Source organism: Ostrinia furnacalis, unplaced genomic scaffold (assembly GCF_004193835.3).
Source record: "Ostrinia furnacalis isolate ACB-3 unplaced genomic scaffold, ASM419383v2 OfSCF4936, whole genome shotgun sequence".
NCBI lineage: Eukaryota > Metazoa > Arthropoda > Insecta > Lepidoptera > Crambidae > Ostrinia > Ostrinia furnacalis.
Window position 1 is genome coordinate 28,804 of NW_021135175.1, and position 24,244 is coordinate 53,047.

The following is a 24,244-nucleotide window of genomic DNA, read 5'->3' on the forward strand; positions in this document are numbered from 1 at the left end:
GCGATCCGGTATTGACGGTGGCGCCCCACTGTCAATGTCATCGACAGGACAGTCCAGTATTTTGGAACTATACGAGTTACAAAATGAGATCAAGTAATGATATAATGAAGGATGATAGATGAGTTTTTGTATTTTATGAAGTATATCATTTATTTGGTTGGCAATGAATAAACTAAAAAAGCCTTTCTTCTAATGACCACCAAGTAGCTCATTTTAAATTTAGCATTGTAGGGTTGACATTTCAGTAAATTAAAAAGTAAAATGTCAAATAATGACAGTGACACAGAGCAGTGACAGCTGGACAGGATTGGCGTTTTTTTTCCAAATAAATGCGGTGTTGTATTATTCGTGCGCAATTTTAGTAGATTTCTTCAAGGATTGTTGCTATTTACTGATCAAAAATGAATGCACCGCCAACCTTTGAATCGTTCCTTCTTTATGACGGAGAAAAGAAGTGAGTACATGATGCTTAGTTCCATTTTTGTTACTTCTTGTTTGTATCATGACTGGATTTCATTGATTTTCTATCTAACAACATTACATTTTCAGAGTACAGAAAGAAGAGGACACCAAAGTTACCAATGCTGCGATATTTACCGTAAACAAAGAAGACCACACGCTCGGAAACATGATCAGACAGTATGTTAAATATGTTCTAATGAAATAAAACTGATCCAAAATAGAGATTGGTTTAAATGGATTATTTGTAATCTCTTGTTATTGTTGCAGCCAACTGCTTAAGGATCCTAAGGTACTTTTTGCAGGCTACAAAGTACCTCATCCGTTGGAACACAAATTTGTACTGCGCATTCAAACAACCTCTGACTATACTCCACAAGAAGCATTCATGAACGCTATTACTGATTTGACATCTGAACTGTCTTTATTTGAAGAGAGATTCAAGGTAGGCCAATAAATTTTATAATTTTAAGAAATACTATTTCCAAGTTTCACAAACTTGTTTAGAATAAGTAATGCTTTATTATATTTTTTACATTACTGTATATTTATGCCATTGCGTTTAATGGTTAGTTATTTATTTTATTTTCCGTTTTTATACCGTTTATTATCCTAATAAAATTATTATTAAAATAAAGAAACTAGTCCCAACATGCACATTGTTATATGAGTTACATTATGCACTCACAGCTTGACATTTCACCTGCTATGCTGCAGCTGTGGTCCGCGGTCACAAGCAGTCTGCTTGTTTCTCTATTTTACTTTAAATGGAACAAGAAAGTTTTAAATCTTATAATTATTGTTTCAGGAAGCAATCAAAGAAAAGAAGGAAGGATTGGATTAATTTAGAATTAATTAGAATAATTATATTTTATAAGAACTAGGTATAATCAAATACATATTTTGCATAAATCAAGATTTTTTGTAATTTGTAAAAACCTTCCTAAAAATAAACAACTAATGACTTTTGAGAGTAAAAACTATTTGTGATTTCATAAAAGACCTTTAGCTAAATAATGAAACACATTTTATATTAAATTAATTTTATTACTTATAAAAGATTATAATATTTTGGTGTTCATTTTCATTGCTATGATGTAAAAGTATGTAGTACAAATTGTACATAAGGTTAAAACATGATTGTGATGAAATAGATCAGTTTGTGCCATGTGATTACATAATTATATCTTTCTCAATGTGCATTATGCCAGATAATGCAAATGAAAAAATAAAAACCATTCACCTGATTACTATAAAAATAACATGCAAATATTTAATTTATGATAAAAAGATCAATTCTTCTTATTTACAAACATTGTTTAAAATATTAAACTAGCGAATAACTGATGCTATTGCAATGGTAAATATTAATAAATAATTAATACCTACTGAAACAAGAAACAACAACAACGGTAACATTAAAACTAAATGATTAATAAATAATCCTTAAAACGTTTCTTCTTCATCACAGTTCTCTGTTGCATGACCGAACACTGAAACAAAAAAAGAGCACATAAGTTTACCAATGGAAACGTGATTTATTAGAAACTATTCGGTTTTTAAGTTGAAAATGCAGTTAGTAAAACATCTGAGTAAAGCAAATTGCTTTTATTTTGTAAACGATAAACAAGCAACCTGTTTTGCGCGTTCTCTTTTAGCTTTATACTATAGAAAAAAACATAGTATGTATGTATACTATACACTACAGGTTGCCGTATCGAATCCACTTCAAAAAATATAACGGAGATACGATTATATCGCGTTTGGCTGAACCGATTTTGATTATACACTCGACATCAAATAAATCGCACCTCCCGCGACAAGCATTTTCAAACGTATGCTTCCCCACTTCCCACCAATATTGGCACCGTTTGAAAGCCTAGTTCTGACCTTCATTTCATTAAAGGAAAGGTTTTTACCCCAAAAATGTGTCTTTAGAAGGATCCAGAGTCACTTCTTCAAAAAATAGGTAGTTACGCTAGAGCCAACTTTTATGGCTATAAAACTGTTAAGTTGGGATTAATCGCTATCCATCTGTTAAAGAGGACACGTGAGATCATTATTTGGTTTTATAACCATAAAAATTGGTCTAATTGATCCCATAGGTGGGAGGTATTTTTTCAAGTCACATTTATGGTATATGTTAATCATTTATTAAGAAATTAATGTGTTTTTCTTTAAGGATATTTATTGGGCTTTCAAATAACACCAATATTGTTGGGGCACCATGATTGTGTCAGAAGAAAATCGTTAAAGTTCGCGTCGCGGAAGGTGCGGTTTATTTGATGTTGAGTATAGTTGGAAATCAAGAAAGTTGCGTTTCCTTTTCTCATTTTATTTAATCTAGAACTTTTATTTAAGCACTTGTTTACCTTCACAAATATCGCAGTAGGGTCGTGGCGCGGGTGGCGCCTTTTTGGCGGCGCTTGGCGGCGGCGCGTCGCTGTCGGCGGCCTGGCGCGGGCAGTCCTCGGTGTCGTGGGCGTCGAACACATCGCAGATGTCACAGAACAGACGCGGCGCTACGGCGCGGGGCTTGCGGCCGTTACTGAGATGGACATAACATAATGAATATGAATACTGGATAACTTATAAACCGCTAGGAAAGAGTACAGTGTATTTTGTGCAGCCGACATCACATTAGACTATAATAATAAACACATTTTTGGACATTTAAACTCAGCCCAGCTAAAGTTTAACTTATATGCTTGTGGTATGGGTGCTAGCTAAACGGATATACTACTTATATACTTTTTTTAATAATACATACATATTATACATAGTAACATCTGCCCGGCCGGATGTAGTGACACTAAACGGCCGACAATAATAAGAAGCCAGTAAAATTGCAACTTAGATGTCAGTGTTTGCTATGCTATCGTTTGTAACATTAAGCTTAAAATACAAAACAACTGCGCATGAGTTATATCATGAGTTAGGAAACCGCGGAAAAGAATTCAATAAAGGATCTGATGCGCAAATGATTGTTCCAGGAAATAATCCTTTTGATGAAAAAAAAAATGCTACGATATTGGCGTGAACTAAAGTTGCTGACATAGCCCGACGGATTAGCAAGCTGAAGTGGCAATGGGCAGGGCATATAGTACGCAGAACTGACGGCCGATGGGGCAGCAAGGTTCTGGAATGGAGGCCGCGTACCGGAAAACGCAGCGTGGGACGTCCACCTACAAGGTGGACTGACGACATCGTAAAGGTAGCAGGGAAGCGCTGGATGCAGGCTGCTACCAATCGATCAACGTGGAAAGCATTAGGGGAGGCCTATGTTCAGCAGTGGACGTCCTATGGCTGAAATGATGATGATGATGATGATTGGCGTGAGATCGCTTCTTTCAGAAAACAACCGTAAAGTATGTACGGTACAAGATCAAAGAACTTACAAGACAGGCGAGTCGTTGACCAGCGAGCCGCCTTCCAGGGCTTGCACGCGCGCCATCAGCTGCTCGTTCTTGCGCTGCATGTCCACGATCACGGAGTTCAGGAAGCTCACTTGCCCATCCAGCATCTCCTTGTCTTCGGACCTGCACACAAATTAGTCAGGTCTCTACTATTCCTATATTTTATCAATAGTTTACGCCCTTTATTCAGTCAGAGGAAAATGGGAATATATTCCTCCAATTGGGTTTGCTGGACGTTCGTTCGTTTCAGACAAATAACGTCCACTGCTGGACAAAGGCCTCCCTCAAGGATTTTCATATTCCGGTCTTGCGCTGTCCGCATCTAGGTTCTTCCAGCGACCTTCACTAGATCGTCGATCCACCTAGTGGGAGGCCTGCCCATGCTACGTCTTCCGGCCCATGGTCGTCACTCGAGAACTTTTCTGCACCAATACGAGCTATGTGGCTTGCCCAAGTTGCTGTACGTAACTCATTCTAAATGTACCTCTAATTTAGACAATATCATTTCCGAATTTTTATTCCCATTTGCCTTCGAAGGCAATCTCCGCGGGGGCGACTACTATTCGTTGATTTAAATATTTAAAAAGTATTTGAAGTGTTATTCAAGCATATTATAATGCTATAACTAATCAAGAATGAACTTACTTTTGCGTAGGATTGTCTCCTTGACCCAACACGCCCATTGCGTTGTTATCATTTTTGTCTCTAATATCATTGCCCTTCGACGCCAGTTCCTTCTGTAGTAACACCTTTTCTCTTTCTGCTATTTCGACTTTGGCTTTATTAGTCTGAAATCAAATAAAATATTTAGTTTTAAGAAGTATTTTTAACTCAATCTAGACAAGAATTTAAAGGTTTTTCATACCTTGATCTCTTCCTGTAATCTGTTAATTATATCTTCCTTCAGCTTTAAATCTTTTAGTTTGTGTTCGATGTCATTCTTTAGGCCGTTGATCACAGATTCGCTATTTGCTAAAGCTTCCGCGCTCGACTTCCGAGTGGCTTGTAACTCGAGAGTTAATTTTTCTAACTTTGAGTCCCTTTCTACGACAGACGTCTGCTGGACTGAGAGCAGTTCCAACTTCTGAGACAATTCTAACACTTGTTTTTCTGCTTCACTTAGCTTAGACTGAAGGTCACCTTGTTTGGTGATTTCTCCTTTCAACTTTTCTTTGGACTCGTCTAGCTCTTTCTCATATTCATGCAATTTGGCTTTGAGATCATGCTTAACTCGTTTACTTTCTTTTTTGTATTCGTCAAACTGCGCCTGCAACTGTTTGTTGAGGTCTTCGTAGTTAGATTTCTGTCCGTCATTAATGTTGGACAACTGCTTAATGTCTTGCTCAGACTTCGTCAATAGCTGCTCCAACTCAGTCACCTTATCCTTGGTTTTTTGCAATTCGTCCAATTGTTTCTCTTTTTCGGCGAGCGTGCTTTGTAACGATTTAGTTAAATTATTCAGAGATTCTACTTCATTTTTATATTTTTCATTGATTTGAGCATTCTCTTCTTGTAACCTTTTTACAGTTTGCTGCGTTTCACTGGTTTCCGTCTGTAAAGAACTATTAACTTTAATTAGCTGCGCTTCTTTTTCCTCAACTAAAGCGTCTTTGCTAGTTATATCTTTTCTAAGCTGACTGATTTCTTCTTCTAACACCTTTATCTTATTTGATTCTGTTTCGCTTTTCTCATTTTGAGATTTCAACGTAACTTCCTTTTCATTTAAAGATTTCTTCAATTCACTATTAATATCAATATGTTCCTGTAGTTTCTTGGTAGCACTTTCGTGTTCTTCTTTTAACTTGTTCAATTCATTTAGGCCTTCAGTACATTTGGCTTCTAACGTCGATTTATCTTGTACCAGGACAGTTATTTCTTTTCTTAGTGCTTCTACCTGACTCAATTGATCCTTTAATAGTGATTCTTCGGCTGAAGAATTAGCTATAAGGTTTTCGTACTTCTGTTTCAAGGAGGAACTTTCCATGACTACATTATTTAGTTTCTCCTCCAACTGTTTCTTAATTTCTGTAACTTTATTTAACTCTTCATTTACTTGTACAAATTGGCGATCTTTTTCATTTACTATTTCTAAATTAGATTTAATATCAACCTCCAGCATTTCGAGTTTCAATGTAAGTTCTTTTATAACATTTTGTTTTTCTTCTAGCTGTCCTTGTAGTTTAGTTTCTTCTGATTTGAGATTATTCGTTTCTTGGTTAGCAGCAGCTATTTGACTTTGGGCTTCAGATAATTCTTTTTCAAATTTAGTTTTTTGGTTATTCAATTGTGTGGTCATATCTTCCAATATTCTTTGTAAGGAATCTTCATGCTTTCGAGCTTCCTCCAATTTATTATTAAGATCATTTTGCGCTTCTGTCAGCTGGTCTACCTTTTCCATTAATTTTACTTCGGATGATTCTCCATCTGCTTTCAAAATATTAATTTCTTCTTTATATCTCTCAATATCCACTTCCAGCTTTTTACGTATGCTTTCGAATTCTCCGTTAATTTCTTGTTCTTTTTGTTTTAGGGTCTCAATTTCTTGTTTGATGTTTGTGTTCTCATCGAGCAATTTATCGTTATTAACTTCCAAGTCTTTAATGCGGTTAGTCGCTTCTGCCATTTGTGTTTCTATTTCTTTGATTTTATTTTCCGATTGCTTGACCTTTTCAAGATGTTCATCAACAGATTTTACCAGTTGTCCTCGCTCTACAGAGAAGTCTTCTTGTAACTTAAAAAGCTTTTGTTTCAGTTCTTGTTCTATTCTTCCATGATTATTTGAAGCTTCCCTGTGCTTATCTTTAAGTTCTTGGAGTTCCTTCTCAGTTTCCTTCAAATGTTGAGATAATTGATTAAACTGTTCATTAGAATCAGTTGCTTGACCTGTGAGGTTCATGTATTCGTTTTCAATCTTTTCTTTGGATTTTTGGAGTTCGTTACATTTCTCGATATTACTATCAAGTTGACGTTTGTGTTCACCGATCTCCAATTCCATGGTGGATATTTTTGCTTTCAGGTCATTATTATTTTGGGTCAGTTCAGCTACTAATTGTTTTAACTTTTCATTTTCTTCTTTCAATGCCTTTAATTCGTCAGCATTTACAGTGAACTGAGAATTAAGGGAATCTAATTCAACTTTACTTTGGTCCAACGCTTGTTTATGAATTTTTATTTCGTTCATTAATTCTTCAATTTTAGAGTTACGGTCATCGATTTCTTTTTTGTGTTCTTCTGCGATTTTACTGTGTTTTATATTGAAGTTTGCTGTAGCTTGTTCATAATCGTCTTTTAATTTGATTATCTCTTTATCTCTTTCAGTAATAGTTTGTTTATATTCAGTTATAAGTTTTTCAGTAGAACTGTTTGAGACGTTAGATTCTGATAGCAACCTTTCATAATCTTTAGTTTTTGAAGAAAGGTTTTTTTGTAATTCGATTATTTCGACTTTATTCTTTTCATTTTGTTGCGACACTTCATTCAATAATGATTCGTATTCATTCACTTTGTTCGTATATTCATCTTTGACACGAGTTATTTCTTCTTGTAACAATTTACAAGCGGCTTCTTGTTTCCGCTTGGAATCTTCTAATTGCTCTAAATCTAATACTTTGGCACTTAGTTCCATTTTCAGTTTTGTTATTTCTTTGTTTAGATTAACTTCGTGTTCTTTGCTAGCACCCATGACTGGAAAAAACAATTTATTTTAGTTTAGTATAATAATTGTTATGTGTAAAATTTTTCGTAGATTAACTTAGTAACTTACCTTTATTTAATTCAAGTGTCTTATCATCCACCGCAGCCTGGAGCTGTGTAAGCTTAGTATTAAGATCTATAATAGTTTGGCCATTTTCCTTATTAAGTTTTTCTAAATTCTGTTTTTCATTTTCAAGTTTCGATTCTGCGAGTTGCAACTTCGCTGTTAAAACCGACAGTTGCGTTTCGAATTCCGTTTGGGCGATTGCTATCTTCGTTTTGGCTTCGTTTAGCGCTTTTTCTGAGTCAGTCTTTACTTTCGTTAGTTCTTCTGACATGCTTTTTCCTAATGAATCTTTTTCGTGCTCTTTTTCTTTCAATAAAGCATACGCTTCATCCAACAGTTTTTGTAATTCTGAAGACAAAGCTGAAATGTAAAAGGAAAATGTATTAGACTGCACTTCAATTATTATGTGTGTATGTGACTTTGTTGGTGTACCTAATAAATAAATAAATTATTATGCAGAAAGTTTATTTTTAACAGAATGTTCTTTAGTCAAGTTTCTATCGTACATAGTGTAGCGCGCCCTGCTCCTTTAGCGAGTGTGGCGTGGAGGCCATGGTCTCTGTAGCGCGGTACTCACTGTGGGCGGCCGTGAGCTCTTCATTGTGCTGGTCCTGTAGCGCGGCGGTCTCGGCGCGGCGCTGCTCCTCTAGCGCGGAAGCCGTGGTCCCTGTAGCGCGGTAATCACTGTGGGCGGCCGTGAGCTCCTCCTTGTGCTGGTCCTGTAGCGCGGCGGTCTCGGCGCGGCGCTGCTCCTCTAGCGCGTGTAGCGCGGAGGCCGTGGTCTCTGTAGCGCGGTACTCACTGTGGGCGGCCGTGAGCTCCTCCTTGTGCTGGTCCTGTAGCGCGGCGCTGCACCTCTAGCACGTGTAGCGCGGAGGCCGTGGTCTCTGTAGCGCGGTACTCACTGTGGGCGGCCGTGAGCTCCTCCTTGTGCTGGTCCTGTAGCGCGGCGGTCTCGGCGCGGCGCTGCTCCTCTAGCGCGTGTAGCGCGGAGGCCGTGGTCTCTGTAGCGCGGTACTCACTGTGGGCGGCCGTGAGCTCCTCCTTGTGCTGGTCCTGTATCGCGGCGGTCTCGGCGCGGCGCTGCTCCTCTAGTGCGTGTAGCGCGGAGGCCGTAGTTTCAGCGCGCGCTGCTTGTAGCGCCGCCTCCGCTTCTAATTCGCGGATACGTTGCAAATGCGTCGCTTTCTCTTGCTGAAATATGTATTTCATGTGAAAAATGAGTTCATACTGTTTTACACACTTATTGCAATGATTTCACACGGGATCAATTACATAAAATTGGAAAATTCACATCCGAACATTAATTTATCATTCTTAGTCTCTGTCTAAAAATGAATGAGATGGTGGTAGAAGTATAGTAATGTTTGTTTGATAATAAAGTATTAAATGGCCTAAATGGTGCAATTTACTGCTAATCCAGTTATATTGGTGAAAACACGGAAACAAAATGCTTCGTTACATAGGTTCGGAATATACTTTTCGTAAGACATTTTACAGCTCTATTCCGGTAATTTGTTGTTATATTATATAGTGCTAGAATGTCTGTAATAAAGTAATAATTGTATTTATTATATTTGATAATCATAAGTATGAACATTACTCATTTTCAGTCGATAACATCAACACTAGAACATGGCATTATATTTGTTTGTAGTCACGACAGACAAAGAGGAATTTGTAATAATTTTTTGTTTTTTTATTTCCTCAGTAGGTAGCACAGTGTTTTATTTTGGCTTAGATGCGGACATCCCTGTTTTATTAATTCAATCGTTAGATATTACTATTATGTATACAATTGATGAAGGAACTAGTAGTTGTATTTGTTTAGTTTCGAAGAAATATTCGATTTTGTGATTTTATAAAAAAAACTGTTTTAGAAGCATATTTTCTAAAAAAATTACATTAAGTCAGAATTTTGTAAATAAATTTACCTATCACTATAACGTCTACCTTTATGTAAAAATAAATGGTTATTGCTGCAGTAATTTAGGAATTATTTAATAATTTATGATTTTCAGAAAACATTTTTTTCTCTGTTGTCCTAGAAAAATGGCAGCTAGACTTACTTTATATTGATGCATGATATAATTATCTATAATACCTGAAAATATTACTTGCCTATCCCGTGGAAGTTCGAAGATATTTTAATTTCTATGAGTTTAGAAGATTTATATGTAAATAGGGTTGTCATCTAAATATTTTTTAGTTTTTTAAATGCCGTCCGTAACAATACGGTTTTAATGCCTTTGTTAGATAACTATTGAAATTCATTGCTTTTACCATTATTAATTTGTCTGGTCGAGTTTGATAATTATAGAGTTGGCCCTGTGGCGGCTTATTGGAAATCCTATCGTTTTCGAAACATCGATATATATGTTGCAGTCAAAACTCATAATCGATCAAAACCACTTTTGACTGCAAATTTCAGTTAATAGTGGTTTTGACCGATGGCCTTAGTCAATATTACTTTTGACAAATTTTTCTAGTCGTATCATCGAACTTCCACGGGATAGGCAAGTAATATTTTCAGGTATTATAGATAATTATATCATGCATCAATATAAAGTAAGTCTAGCTGCCATTTTTCTAGGACAACAGAGAAAAAAATGTTTTCTGAAAATCATAAATTATTAAATAATTCCTAAATTACTGCAGCAATAACCATTTATTTTTACATAAAGGTAGACGTTATAGTGATAGGTAAATGTATTTACAAAATTCTGACTTAATGTAATTTTTTTAGAAAATATGCTTCTAAAACAGTTTTTTTTATAAAATCACAAAATCGAATATTTCTTCGAAACTAAACAAATACAACTACTAGTTCCTTCATCAATTGTATACATAATAGTAATATCTAACGATTGAATTAATAAAACAGGGATGTCCGCTTCTAAGGCAAAATAAAAGACTGTGCGGTAGGTACCTACTTAGCTTATTTAAAGTAGACATTGAAAAAAAAGTTTTACTTACTTCCATCGCATCCTTATATCGCTGAAAACAAAACAATAGGCGTTATTAAATCTTGATCCAATTTTTTGAAATAGGAATCATGTTTTAGAAAAACTTTTTCACTTACATTATAATCCTCTTTGTTGATGTTTTCCTCTTCATTCCTGAACATGAGGTCCTCGACCTTCTGCCTCTCATCATCCAGCTGCTTGTTCAGTCTGTTCAGTTCGGCTTTCAGTTTCTCGTTCTCGGTGCTCGCCTGAAACATTTACAATCGGTATATTTTAATGGTTTAATTATGGGTACCTTGGGTTGGTATTTTACAATCTCAGGTACTGTATAAAATATACCTAGAGCTGTAAGATTAGGTTTTACTCAGAGGCATACCCACTTACAAAACCTTGGGGGAGGCCTTTGTCCAGCAGTGGACGTCTTTTGGCTGACACAAACGGACTCCCTTGACATGATCGACTGTAATTGCGACTGCACGAATCGCTTCCATTTTGACCCATACTTTACCTTTGTGGCTTCCTTCTTGAGCTGGGCGAGGGCGCTCACGGCGCAGTCGGCCTGCAGAGACACCTTCGCGACTTCAGCTCGCTCCAGCATCACCTGACTGATAGTCAGGTGCCTGATAGCTCGTAGTTCAATCTATTTGAATGGTACTCTACCTCTGAGGCTTCCTTCTTGAGCTGGGCGAGGGCACTCTCGGCGCGGTCTGCTTGTAGAGACACCTTCGCGACCTCAGCTCGCTCCAGCATCACCCAACTAACAAGAGCTCTATAGTTCAAACTATTTGAGTGGTACTCTACCTCTGAGGCTTCCTTCTTGAGCTGAGCGAGCGCGCTCTCCGCGCGGTCTGCTTGTAGAGACACCTTCGCGACCTCAGCTCGCTCCAGCATCACCCAACTAACAAGAGCTCTATAGTTCAAACTATTTGAGTGGTACTCTACCTCTGAGGCTTCCTTCTTGAGCTGAGCGAGCGCGCTCTCCGCGCGGTCTGCTTGTAGAGACACCTTCGCGACCTCAGCTCGCTCCAGCATCACCCAACTAACAAGAGCTCTATAGTTCAAACTATTTGAGTGGTACTCTACCTCTGAGGCTTCCTTCTTGAGCTGAGCGAGCGCGCTCTCCGCGCGGTCTGCTTGTAGAGACACCTTCGCGACCTCAGCTCGCTCCAGCATCACCCAACTAACAAGAGCTCTATAGTTCAAACTATTTGAGTGGTACTCTACCTCTGAGGCTTCCTTCTTGAGCTGAGCGAGCGCGCTCTCCGCGCGGTCTGCTTGTAGAGACACCTTCGCGACCTCAGCTCGCTCCAGCATCACCCAACTAACAAGAGCTCTATAGTTCAAACTATTTGAGTGGTACTCTACCTCTGAGGCTTCCTTCTTGAGCTGAGCGAGCGCGCTCTCCGCGCGGTCTGCTTGTAGAGACACCTTCGCGACCTCAGCTCGCTCCAGCATCACCCAACTAACAAGAGCTCTATAGTTCAAACTATTTGAGTGGTACTCTACCTCTGAGGCTTCCTTCTTGAGCTGAGCGAGCGCGCTCTCCGCGCGGTCTGCTTGTAGAGACACCTTCGCGACCTCAGCTCGCTCCAGCTCCCGCTCTCTCATTAGCCGCTCCAGATGATGCTGCTTCTCTCGGAGTAGTTCCTATTTAAAACACGGTCTTTGTGAAAGTTGGCGGATTTAATTGAAAAATGCTGCTGTGTATTTGTTAGAATTCATTTAAGTCGGTACATTTAAAAAGTATTTTTTATAATCATGTTCCAAAATATACCCTTAACAATGCGAATGAAGACTGTCCTTAACCAAAATCCTGTATACTTTCAGGTTCTTAAAAATCCAAGTAATATAAACAAGTTTTCTTCAGATTTCACCATTATCTTGAATCTTGTATTCTTCTTGCAAAAGATGTCCATGGCTTGCAGCAATGTAGAGTTGTCGCAGGTCAGCATTACCTATAAAATAATCTTAATGCATAGTCTGTGTTTATTAAGCAGGGTTGCATGCATTTTTGTTATAATAAGCCACCATTTACTATCGATTCAATTCGATTCCCTTATCCAATCTTCGGCGATCCAGAATCGGTTGAAATAAGTTTGACTGACTGATTATAATAAGAAATATTTGAATGACATTAATTAAGGTAATAATTATCATTATCTATTTAGTTACCGAATGATGCTGAATCGTTCAGAAGATAATTTAGTGAAATAGCGAAAGTAACTGGAGTCTCTAGGTGAATAAGTATCAGTGTACAAGGTTTGCTTGGTTTAGGACTAGATGGCGCAGTGTGGAATGTCGAAGGTTTCATTTTGTTGAATACAGTTTAGGGATTAGTGCCGGCCGTGGTCAGCTTATTCGTCGCGCCGAATCGATCACAGCTGAACCGCTGCCAAGGTCGGCTTCGCTGGCAATTGGATGAGCTATTCCGTAAATGTAGAATAACAAACAATATTTTCAAAAACCACAACCTTATCCATAAATTCCATATTTTAATCCATAATTACTATAATTAGAGGTAGGAAGAAGGTAGGTACCTTCTTCAATTCGAAAGGAACTCTTAGATCTGTTACATTTTAATGCATAACCAGAGCTGTGCCGATTTTTGTAGAGATAAATGGTACAAAATTTCTTCCCCTGTAAGATTTATTTTTGACGTTAAAAATGTAATCCATCTTATTCTTGGCCCATCTATCTTCAAGTATGCCAAAAATCCATCAAAATTGGTTCCGTAATTTAAGCGTGAATACGGAATAGACTGAGTTACTTACTTTCACATTTATTATGGAATACTTAGTATTAGAACAAAATCATAGGCTCTATAGTATCATTTTCTAGAGAGAAAACAGAGGAATACGCGTACAGAATACTTAAGCGACGACCCCAGCATAACTAACTCTACTAATTTAGCAACTTACGTGATATTCATTTCCAGTCGTCCAGTCAACCAAACTTTTGTTCTATATGGGATTGAGTTCATTAAAGGTAACCAATATACTGGACGCTCGGACTACATCTTGGGATCTTCATTACTTGTTTCCAAGTATAGATTTAGGTAGAGTAAAGAGTTGTACATTAAACTAACCTGGTTACTAATAAATGTGGATTTCTCAAAAAAAATGTACGTAACGAAATAGTAGTAACGAAATAGTAAGGCCATAAGGCTTGTTATACATTGGCGAAATATTGTGAATGCTCTTCATTTATTCAATTCGAAATATTTGTAAGTATGCACCCAAATACGGGGTAATATTAAGGGGTTAGAAATAAAATAAGGGAGTAATCATTCATACTATTTTAATAAAATTATTTTTGTTCCATCATGTTTATCCATTTTGAGTCGTTCTCTGTAAGCTTTTTGCCTTTCGGCATTGGTTTTTGGTGGCATTCCTAAAAAAACAAAAGAAGTAATCACATAAAAACGTAATCTAAATGATTTGATAATTTTTTGCTGGTGGCACTTCTGTAAAGCAGATAGTATCCAATCCTTTTGTTATTAACGCTCTATATTTTTTGAAATAAATTAAGTAGTGAATATTACTATGCTTAGTCAGGTAATAACAGTATACACTCAGCATTATGTTGTACTTTTTCGTAACGTAACGAAATTCGTAAAAAACGTAACGAAATATTAGACAAAATGAGATCAGAAACAAGTATTTTTTTGATAAAATTTGTTACAGCAAATATAAAAGCTTACTAAATGTTCGTACCACACGTATTACAAAAAATGGTTAAATGAAGACTTACCGTTCTATATAAAATCGCTGATTTTACTGCCTGTTACGAAAAAGTAATCCCACAAAACACACACGTTTTCACTAATTTTCGCGATAGATGTTATGGCGGAGACGTCAGGCCAACAGCCATTCAGAGTGCAGCTATTGTTGTCCGTGTAAAATAAATACGGAATTGTTCAGAAACCATGGGAAAGTAGAAATAAATCGTAACTAAAGAGTAAATAACGAAATAGTAAATGAGAGCGACTCATTTTGTTTTTTTGCTTTAAATTGCCAATTCATTATGACACCCCATAGAAATTCAATTTGATACAGAAACTGCGATTACTGTAGAACGATAATACAAAGAAATTTACAATAATTTAGTTACGTATCGCATTTTATGAAACAAAAACACATGAAAAAGCTAGGGTGGCAAACAGGTTTTTGTATGAAAGGTAAAAAAGGACTATTTTTAAAATATCTAAATATTTGGTAATAAGTAGGATTATAGCTATAATTCTTCGTTATCTTAAAGATTAATATTCATCCTTCAAAATTGTGTGTGTGTTTTTTTTGTGTGATGATTTATAAATATAAAACTTTTGAACTGTTTCAAAGCACACTTTTTTTTTTCAAAATGTACATTTTTTTTGAGAAATACTCAAATAAGGTTGGGTTGAAATAAAAGCGTTTTTCATGACCCCCTAAAAAGTAGCAATAGTTTAATTAACTGCTGGTTAAAATTTTAACATTTATTTTGGTACATTAGTTAAAGACAGAACCAAAGCCCTTACTGCTTACTGTAATTTTTTTTTATTACAAACACTATTACTTTCAGAAGTTTGAAGAATACATTCTGTTGTACTCGTAGATATTTCTATCGCCACCTTAGTTGAGCTCGAGGTATAATTTTTACTGAATTACTTGCGCTGATGACATGTTGTAGGAAATTTCACATTAAGCTTCCTACATTATTATTATGGCATTATATGAACCGCACTCTCTGTAAAATTAACTGCTTGCTTCTACTAAACGCGTAGACATTTTACGTCCATGATAATTATAATTTATAACTCTACATAACTTTTCACATGTTAACCACCGAACCAATTTTAATTAATTTTAATAGAGAAATATAAGCACGATCTTGGTGAAAATACACTAGAAAATTTGTAATAAGATCTTACATACATATTATTATGTCAACTAAATGCTTTTGGTATTTAGTGTCTTGATTGTAATATTAAAACTATTGTTTTTGATCAGAGGTCATTAAGAGTAGGCGCACACCGTTGATTTTTCGTCGGCCGATAGTTTAGTCGGACAGTTGATCAGTATGGGCATGTTTGGGAGTGCGCACACTACGCCGATTCGATTTGGCCGATCCTTCATACAAATTAAAATCGGGCACAACTATCGGCCAACTAAAAATCAACAGTGTGCGCCTACTCTTAGACTTTCTATGACAGATCGAAATCTACGCGGACGAAGCCGCGGGCAAAAAGTAAAAACTAGTAATTACTTAATTACCTACTACTTTCGTTACGTAAGCAAATAAATAAAAACAAAAACTTTATAAAGGTCACTTTCACCTACAATGCGTATCGATTTACCTACCTAGGTTACGGTCAAATTGTGTTGTTCTATTCTGGTATGTTACTTAAATTCCAAGGGCGGTACGGGCAAGGCTATGTAGGTACTATCATACTCGCTCATGGATAAAGTTGGTAATTGATATGTACATACTTTCAGTTTGATATTCTTGCAGTGAAAGGGATTTTCACATCAGTGCGGAAAAGCGAAGGGTTTGGATTTCGCTGCAACGATGACGTATTTCGCCGAAAGCTATAGTTAGTAGGTACCTACCTATTTATGTTTTAATATAATATGCAAGTGCTAATTTCAAACCTCGACTGACTTGGAACCGAATTCTATTTTTGTTGACCTATATTCAGTATCGACATTTAACATCCTATGAAATAAAGGGGTCTGCAACTGCAGTTTATTTAGGTTTCCATTTCAGTTGCTTTTAGTTTCAGATAGTTATGTCTATCTTTACATTTTTACCAGTTAGGTAATGTTATCGGTGCTAAAAATAGGATCGGTATTTATTTTACTCCAATTTATTTTTCTTGTCTGACTCTTACCAACCTTTGTAGCTATGTCCCCGGACCGATGAAATAACTATTTTGGTTGCTAAGTTGGTAGATATGTACTTATTTCATCCATAACTAATGATTCCGATGTTATACCTATGACATAATGTGACGAATTTCCAAAACAACTAATTATATGCCCTTCTACTTCATGCGTGTGAAACATATTAATTCAGTTTCCTTTTACTTCATAACATTACCTAAAGATGTTTATATTGCGCAATTACGCGGCATCAAGGCGGTGAATCAATAAGTCTCAGACTATGATTCAACTTACTTCTCGACTCGGGTAATTAATTAATTCTAATCTTATTATTGAGCTAGAACACCTTTGAGTGTATCTTGTAGCTAAGTCAAGATAACAACAAGGCTGTTATATGATAATTTTATTGAATCTATTTCTATTTTTAAATTCTTTGAATTTATCTTAGATGACTAATGATCTACAGACCGTTATTAAATAGTTTTTTCATACTTGATAGTGTAAACTAATAAAACCTCGTTCTACAAGTTCCTAAAAGTAGATAGTCCACTTGAAGCGACGTAATTAATTTGGCCGCGTAATTTATCAGTAAGAGGATGTCTCCGTAATATTATTCCCAATAAATATCAAATTTCCCCGATCGTTCCATTGTCTGGAATGCTAAACATACCGCTGTAGGTAGAGAACTGTATTGGCAATGGCAAGGAAGGAGGCAGGATACAGCCGGTCGGAATTGGCGGAGGTAACCCAAAATTACTGCTATTTCACTCCGTACTACGCAAACGGAGACCTTGTCTGCTTGTTAACTAGCCAAATTCCTACCTAACTACTCAAATATTGAGAAGACTGTACTAACTCGTCGTCTAGATTTCTAACGACAGTCTACCAATTTAACTCAATAAACCTATTTGGTTGATTAAATTCATTGAATACAAATGAAATTATTCATTGCAATTTGTCTAATAAAATTTTATTTATTCTGTCATATTGAAGCCTCATTATATCGCATTTGAGTGGCTCAATAATATTTGTAATATGTTTCTGCTCTAATGGTTAAAGTATTCATAAATATTTCTCTACGGTACCATACTGTAACTTCAACGCGCAAACTGGATCGATTCTCCCGACTAGACTACAATTTTCAATTGCCGGCGACGTTTGCCTAATTAAAGCGAGCTTATTACCATGTAATAAGGATCTAACGGGCGCATGGAGTCGTTAAGTCTGCGCATAGTACACACCTTAGATTACCTCCAGTGAGGAGCTCGTGTAGCAGGTATTACAGGTACAGTACGTCAACTCAATACCTATGTATAATTTATCAATTGGTACGCGAGTAAAGATTCTAAATTGAAAAACCAATTATGTTTTCCCGGAAAATTTACTCTTATATTAAAAAAAACTTTTCTTGTGATAAGATACAAACTATCATGAATATTTTTAGCACTAGGTACGGCAGTAGGTAAGTACAGTACTGCAAGTCTGCGGTAATCGTACATTGAGTAGTCTCAAAAATAAATGCATAAAACTTTGATGCTTGATTGATTTCTAAAAACAAGTTTATATATGGGAAAGTGGTCCGAGACCACCATTAAGTTTTCCTAGAAGGAAATTTAAGTACTCTATGTTTTTGTGTTGACTTAGCTCTTTGTGTGGCCGAAAAAGTGTCGTACCCTTTTCAATCAATGCCTCTTAAGAACGGTTGGATCAAAACTGACTCATTAATTTTTGCTACCACCCCGCCTTAAAGGGCAAATTATTCGTTAAATTTTGCAAACCATTGATTCCTCAGAATGAATATACCTAATTGATCACCAATGACTACCTACTTCGTTAAAATATTTTGTGTAGGCTTTATTGCATTCCTCAACAACCATATTGTGCTTTAATTCTTGCAAATTACCAAAATCATCACCACCAAAACCATATTCAAGTTTAAATATACTCCCACTCTCAAGATACGTATTTTCCTGCCCATATACATATGACTGCATTAACATGAAAAATGGGATTACGCCTCTCAACAACAATTCCTTATTTCTTATTCAAAAAGATTTTTTATCCTTGACACGGGTTTACATTTTACCGTCCACACATTCAACAAAGCGAGAGGATGGGATTTTCATGTTAATACAAGTCCAGCTAATTTATAAAACATGCTCCAAGCTAATTTACAGCGTTAGTGCAATAAAACAACCACACAATTAATTATAATACTTTATTAATTATCCAATTTAGGAAACGGACAAGGAAGGGTAATAATACAAGGCAATAAGAACATTTATTTGACTCCTGTCATCCATTTTATTAAATTAATTTACAGTCATACATCATTACGAACTAATCTAAACCTATGTTACCTACTCATACTAAAAGTTCGTTAAGTAAATTACACTTAAGATTACGTGGAAAATCTAATATAAAGCAAGGGAATGATTGTTTCTGAGTCGAACTTACATTAATGAATATTATCATTACAACTTACAGGCACTGGATGTTTAAAATTAACAAAGAAAGAAATATTAATTACAAAAAGAATGTAAGTAAAACATTGATTGCATCAAAACAAGTATCAATATCTAAATAATTTCTGGGAATAAATAATAAATAAGGATATAAAATCAAACATTATCACAGTTCTGCATCTGGTATAACTAAGCATTTTCGGATATAAAATTATACAGTGATTTTGAGCGTCTATAAGGTAGGTATATTGTGGAACATGATTATAAAAATAGTTGTTGGTATTTTGTACTTTAACAGTGCGTCTTTATTATTGACAAGTTTATTGTCTTAGGAAACCTGTTTCTAACAAAGATCTAGAAAAGCGACCGATAAACGGGTTCTTTTTTAGATGCTTGCTATGTATCTCTGTAACAAATTCCTGTTGAATAAATAACATTAAATTCTTAAAACGAAATTCTGTTAGAGTTTAGTTTGTTACAAAATTCAATGTCGAAAAACAAAAAAGGTAATTTTATATTCGTTGCTCGTGTCCATTAGTAAACGTTAAATCAATCTGCTGAAGCAGACGTAACAGTCAAAGAATGTTAGCCCCTTTGCCGACAGCGCGATGGCGACTCTTGCGTCAAACGTGTGCTGAACTTCAAAAACATTGAACATTTGCTGTGTGAACTAGCCGGACAATTTGACAACTTCTTCAACTTTGTTTGAAGTAGTTTGAATAAGGGATCGAACACCACTCACCAGTGAATAAATTGAGATTATAAAAAAGTATAATTTAATATGGAAATACTATCGCTTGATCTCACTTTTAGGTTTGTGTTTTCAAAGTGAACTGACTGAACGATTAAAAAAAAAAAGATTTCAAAACATATAAAAGTAGAGTCAGTCTTACATACATCTTCATTTTAGGAGACTTAGGGATTATTAGTGTATAGTGTCTGATCCCTGTCACCAGGACAAAAACGCGCGTCAAATTAACCGTGACGTTCCCCACGGAAAATGTTCGTAACGTGATTTTTGACGTACGACACACGTGCGAGCGAGTCAGTCTACCGCGCTGCGATCGTGGGATAACGTACCTGTAGGGCGTTCTTCGCGGAGACCGGGGTGGATGAGGCGCGAGGACCACCGACTCGCTGCCGCCGTGCCGTTAGTGACAGTGCAAATGCGCAAAAACATGAGGGGCAAACAACACGCGTTAACGCACTCACTCGCTTCCAGCTAGGACGTGCGCCACGATAAAATCATATCCACAATTTTGAAATTTTATTTTATCGTGCCGCTCATACTAGTCTTGCAGGTGTGTGCGGTTGGGAGAAGGCTGGTGTTTGAAGCCAGTTTTCCACGGAAATATTCCCAATTTGAACTGACGGCAGAGGAAATCATTCCTGGAAAACTGGCGCTAGGCTGCCTAATCACCAATGCTTACTTATCATTAGCACGGTAATTTTGCGAATCTTACTCTTACTAAGTTAATTAAATTTTACAAAACTGACATAATTTTCTTTGATAAGTAGGCAGTCTTTGTCTACCGTGAACTCGAGTTAATCTTATAAGTTTTACGTAAAATCCAAATAATAAAATTCAATCAACGCTTTAAATCGAGTTTTGAATGTCTTTTCAAAATAGGAGCTTACTCGCAAAGTTAAATCTGATCTGAATTCAGAAATTAAATGGAAGTTAAGGAATATCTATGAAGAAAGTTCGAGCTCACGGCAGATTGCAAACGTTAGCCCGCTCCCAACTGCACTGCGGCATTTTGGTTCCTAATAGGCATTAGGAACACCGCTTATACAGCTACGCCGGATAGCGATACTTGTGTACACTCCCAATTTGTTTTGGCCGTGTACACAAATAAATCCAATCTTCGACTAATGCCATGAGACAGCAAAAAAGAGATTACGTAAAATTGGTTTTGCAATACGATATTTTTATCTCATCAAATCGAAGATCAGAACACCAATAAAAAACTTAAAGCTCTAATCAAACTCTAATTTGCAAATGTTTTGTGACTGTGCTAATATGACTAAAAGTTAATGCAAATACTACGGATATTAGAATATAAGCTGTATAAATACGTACGTATTATAATGTTTTTCTATATTTTGATATAGGTTATTATAAATACGAATAAAATACAGATCGGAAAAATATATAAATACGTACGAATAAGTTACAGAAATAAAAATAAATATTTCAAAATAATTGTGCTCGTTGGAGTTTCATAAGAGCTTTCGGTTTCGGTTGAACTCTCTCATGCCCAAACAATATAAATAAATAAATAAAAACACACGCAATATTAGTTAAAATAGCGAAGGAAATTCGTTAATGACATAATATACACATGTACATAATAAATGTTTTTACAGATCTAATCCATAAGTCCTAATAGGAGAATCTTAAAAATAATATCACAGTCAAAAATCATAATAGTTGGACATCATAAGATATGACTATTGCAGTCTTTTGGAACTAATATGGGACTAAAAATTAAGCGTTCCTGAAAGCACACTAGTAGTGATTTAAAAATGTTTATGATTCACCTACGTCGAAATGAAAAATATAACTCAAAATGATGAAACGTGAATTGTAAACAGAATAATAATATAAAATGCAAATAAATATAAATTAACACAAGGGCCAAACCAAGGGGTGCCAGCTACAGACCAAAATAACTTAAACCGCAGTCATGCAAACGAAAAGCTACTTCTACATGAAAACCATAACTTTTGAGTGTCACGCCTTTCTGGAACTTTTTGAAATAAACTCTTGTACCTACAAAGCCAATGTCTTGTATAAGTTTTACAACTACGAGTAAACACAGAATTGTATGCATAAACAATCCTATCGATAAGTAAATAAGTTATAGTGATTGAAAAAAAGGTTTATAAAAAGTCATATCAAATAAGCTGAAGGAATTAACTGCCCTTCAAATGTAAACGACGTACGGGTAAGTGAACTGAAAGGGCGACACGCAAGAGAAATGGTAGCTTTTCCCAAAGCCCGAGAAGTGAGTGCGCGGCGGCGGCATCTCGACGTATATGTCCGTAGCTGCGGCGACCCCGTGGCTGGCCCTCGTCACGGCGGCCGGCCGGCCCGCCCAGCGCACCACCTCGCCGCCGCCCCGCGCCCGTCGCACCCCGCGAGACGACACGCTGCTGCTGCTGCCGCCGCTCGACTCGCTGCGCCTGGAGCGATCGCTCGCTCGGCTCTCAAAGCTCAACACGCTCTCCGAACACCGCCATGACTTCGGCAAAGTCTCGCTCGCCCAACGGCGAGGATTCAAATCTTTACATTTACTGTTCGCATTGTTCGAGCGGAACACGATATCGTAGTACACGCGCGGCGTCGGCAGAGCGATGATGGCGCAGCGGTCGTGCTCGACGTGCTTCACCAGCAGCGTTTTGTCCAGGAGGCTGGGCGCGCTCCGGTGCGGGCGGGCGCGGGCCGGCGGCGGCGGCGAGCGCGGCGAGCGGGGCTCGGCCGAGCGCGCGCGGGGCTAGCCTACCTGAGCGCCGAGCGACGTCACCCCGAGCCTCACCCCCGCGCGGGACGACGCGATGGACGTGCCGAGGGACGTGAGCGACTCGCGCGAGTTCGAGCGCCGCAGAGGCGTCGCCCGACCGTTGCTGTGGATGGCGCACGCGCCCGGTTTGCGGTTCGACGGCGATCGGGACACTTTCGCGATTGGCGCGAACAGCCCGAAGCGGTGGGCGCACTCGAAGTACCTAGAAACGATACGGGTTTTACCACATGTTTCAACAAACTTACGTGACCTACGGTCGCCAGGTGTACCTCTTTCCGTCCACGGATCCATCGTTCTTTCCCAGGGGATCGTCCAGTTCGACCCCCGCCCACACACCAGTAGCAAAATCTGTGGTTCCAACGAAGCGCAGAGTACCGGCTTTGCTACCTCTACTGCTCGAGACAATGACGCGATCGCCAAGTCGAAGTTCTCCATTGGTCGTTGTCGAAATCGAAGCGTCTGCGGGAAATTAGCATGGATCAATATTTGATTGCTCTACCTGAATTAGGATGGGTTGTTTTGGCGTGATACTGACTCATTTTACTGCTGACGAAGCTGCGCACGCTGCCGTTGGGCGAGAGCGTGCGGCGCGGGCGGGCGGCGCCGGAGGGCGGGCGCTCGAACACGCTGCCCGCGTCCGACGCCGGCGACGCATCGTGCGGCGCGTGCGTGATCAGCGGCACGCGCGTCAGCCGCGTCAAGCGGGAGAAAACTCCGCGCTTTTCCGCACACTGAAAGTATCGCACTCCTGCTACGGAACCATCGTTTTTCCCTGAAAAGGAAGTTTTGCTTGAAGAACTTCTTCGAATATTACCTCATATAAAATCCCCAGAATTTCAGCTTTCTTACCAATAGGGTCATCGAGCACGATTCCTGCCCATTCTCCGGGAGCGAACTGTGTTTCGCCAATGTAAGCGATTTGGCCAGGCTTAGTGCCTCCCACCCAAACGCGCTCGCCGATAATGAAACTGTCGGTGTCCTCCGTCAATATGACACTGTGATCTGAAAGATACAGTCGAAGAGTTAGTCGAACAACAATTACTATAATCTCTCTTTGAGATCAAGTAAATAGATTAAGAAAGTAGGTAAGTCCAGTGGCGGCTGAAAATGTCTTCTGAATATGCATGTCTCCTCCGCATTCCATATTCGGCGCACACTTATGATGTGCACACGCCTTGAATACCGTTGTGTGCAAGTGCAACGGCCGAGGTAAACCATTTGCAATCCCGTTTGCATATCATTGCATTACATCGGACTCTCAAACTTTCGCTTCATCACATAGGTAACCTAGATATCAATAACAAACTGCATTTGACTATGATGGATTGCTGTAATTGTAAAGTGCATTCTCTATAAAAACCATGCTTTCAACAAATTGTCAAACAGTGCGTGACAATCACCATAAGCAAGCAGAATCTGATCGACAGAAACATACAGGGGCATGAGGTGTTCTGTGAAGTCTGGGGTGTATGAATTGCTGTCTTATCAATTGAAGTGAAAACTGTCTATTGGAGTGAAAACTGTATATCGAAACGATTCCACGATAATCACGAATAAGTAAAAAAGATAAATATTTTTTAACATAGTTTTTATTGTCAATAGTGACACGTTCTTATTAATTATTAGAAAATTTTGGTGAGCAGTAAAACTTTTCTCAAATTATTAAATATGAATTCTTCATTACTGCAGTCATTAGTGAAAATAAAGTCTAATGAATTTTTGCATTAACATATTCTGACAAAGAATCTATAATTAATACAGTTAGTGTCCAATAACATGTGGAGTCAGAT

The 24,244-nt window shown here is 37.7% G+C and overlaps 2 protein-coding genes across 20 annotated transcripts in view; one reads left to right on the plus strand and one right to left on the minus strand.

Moving 5' to 3' along the window:
• Positions 1 to 294: 294 nt before the first annotated feature.
• Positions 295 to 1,328, plus strand: Rpb11 (DNA-directed RNA polymerase II subunit RPB11). The gene is made up of 4 exons (XM_028314955.1): positions 295 to 454; positions 550 to 639; positions 730 to 904; positions 1,268 to 1,328. Exons 1-4 carry the CDS (start codon positions 402 to 404, stop codon positions 1,301 to 1,303), a joined length of 354 nt encoding a protein of 117 aa, XP_028170756.1. The 5' UTR covers positions 295 to 401; the 3' UTR covers positions 1,304 to 1,328.
• A 231-nt stretch (positions 1,329 to 1,559) lies between these two features.
• The window catches only part of CLIP-190 (Cytoplasmic linker protein 190), a 53,166-nt gene continuing 30,481 nt past the window's right edge, over positions 1,560 to 24,244 (minus strand). For 15 of the 19 annotated variants that reach the window (XM_028314936.1, XM_028314934.1, XM_028314935.1 and 12 more), the window contains 16 exons: positions 23,304 to 23,456; positions 22,990 to 23,226; positions 22,724 to 22,913; positions 22,437 to 22,656; positions 20,008 to 20,064; positions 12,180 to 12,248; positions 11,403 to 12,038; positions 10,718 to 10,849; positions 10,612 to 10,632; positions 8,658 to 8,829; positions 7,639 to 7,995; positions 4,741 to 7,559; positions 4,521 to 4,663; positions 3,858 to 3,998; positions 2,832 to 3,007; positions 1,560 to 1,952 (listed from right to left, as the gene is read on the minus strand). In XM_028314936.1, coding sequence (XP_028170737.1) covers positions 1,906 to 1,952; positions 2,832 to 3,007; positions 3,858 to 3,998; positions 4,521 to 4,663; positions 4,741 to 7,559; positions 7,639 to 7,995; positions 8,658 to 8,829; positions 10,612 to 10,632; positions 10,718 to 10,849; positions 11,403 to 12,038; positions 12,180 to 12,248; positions 20,008 to 20,064; positions 22,437 to 22,656; positions 22,724 to 22,913; positions 22,990 to 23,226; positions 23,304 to 23,456 — 5,570 coding nt within the window. In that variant the 3' untranslated portion in view covers positions 1,560 to 1,905. Of the gene's footprint in view, positions 1,953 to 2,831; positions 3,008 to 3,857; positions 3,999 to 4,520; positions 4,664 to 4,740; positions 7,560 to 7,638; positions 7,996 to 8,657; positions 8,830 to 10,611; positions 10,633 to 10,717; positions 10,850 to 11,402; positions 12,039 to 12,107; positions 12,249 to 20,007; positions 20,065 to 22,436; positions 22,657 to 22,723; positions 22,914 to 22,989; positions 23,227 to 23,303; positions 23,457 to 24,244 lie in introns of all 19 variants that reach the window. The other 4 variants (XM_028314953.1, XM_028314951.1, XM_028314937.1 and 1 more) reach the window with 3 other exon arrangements.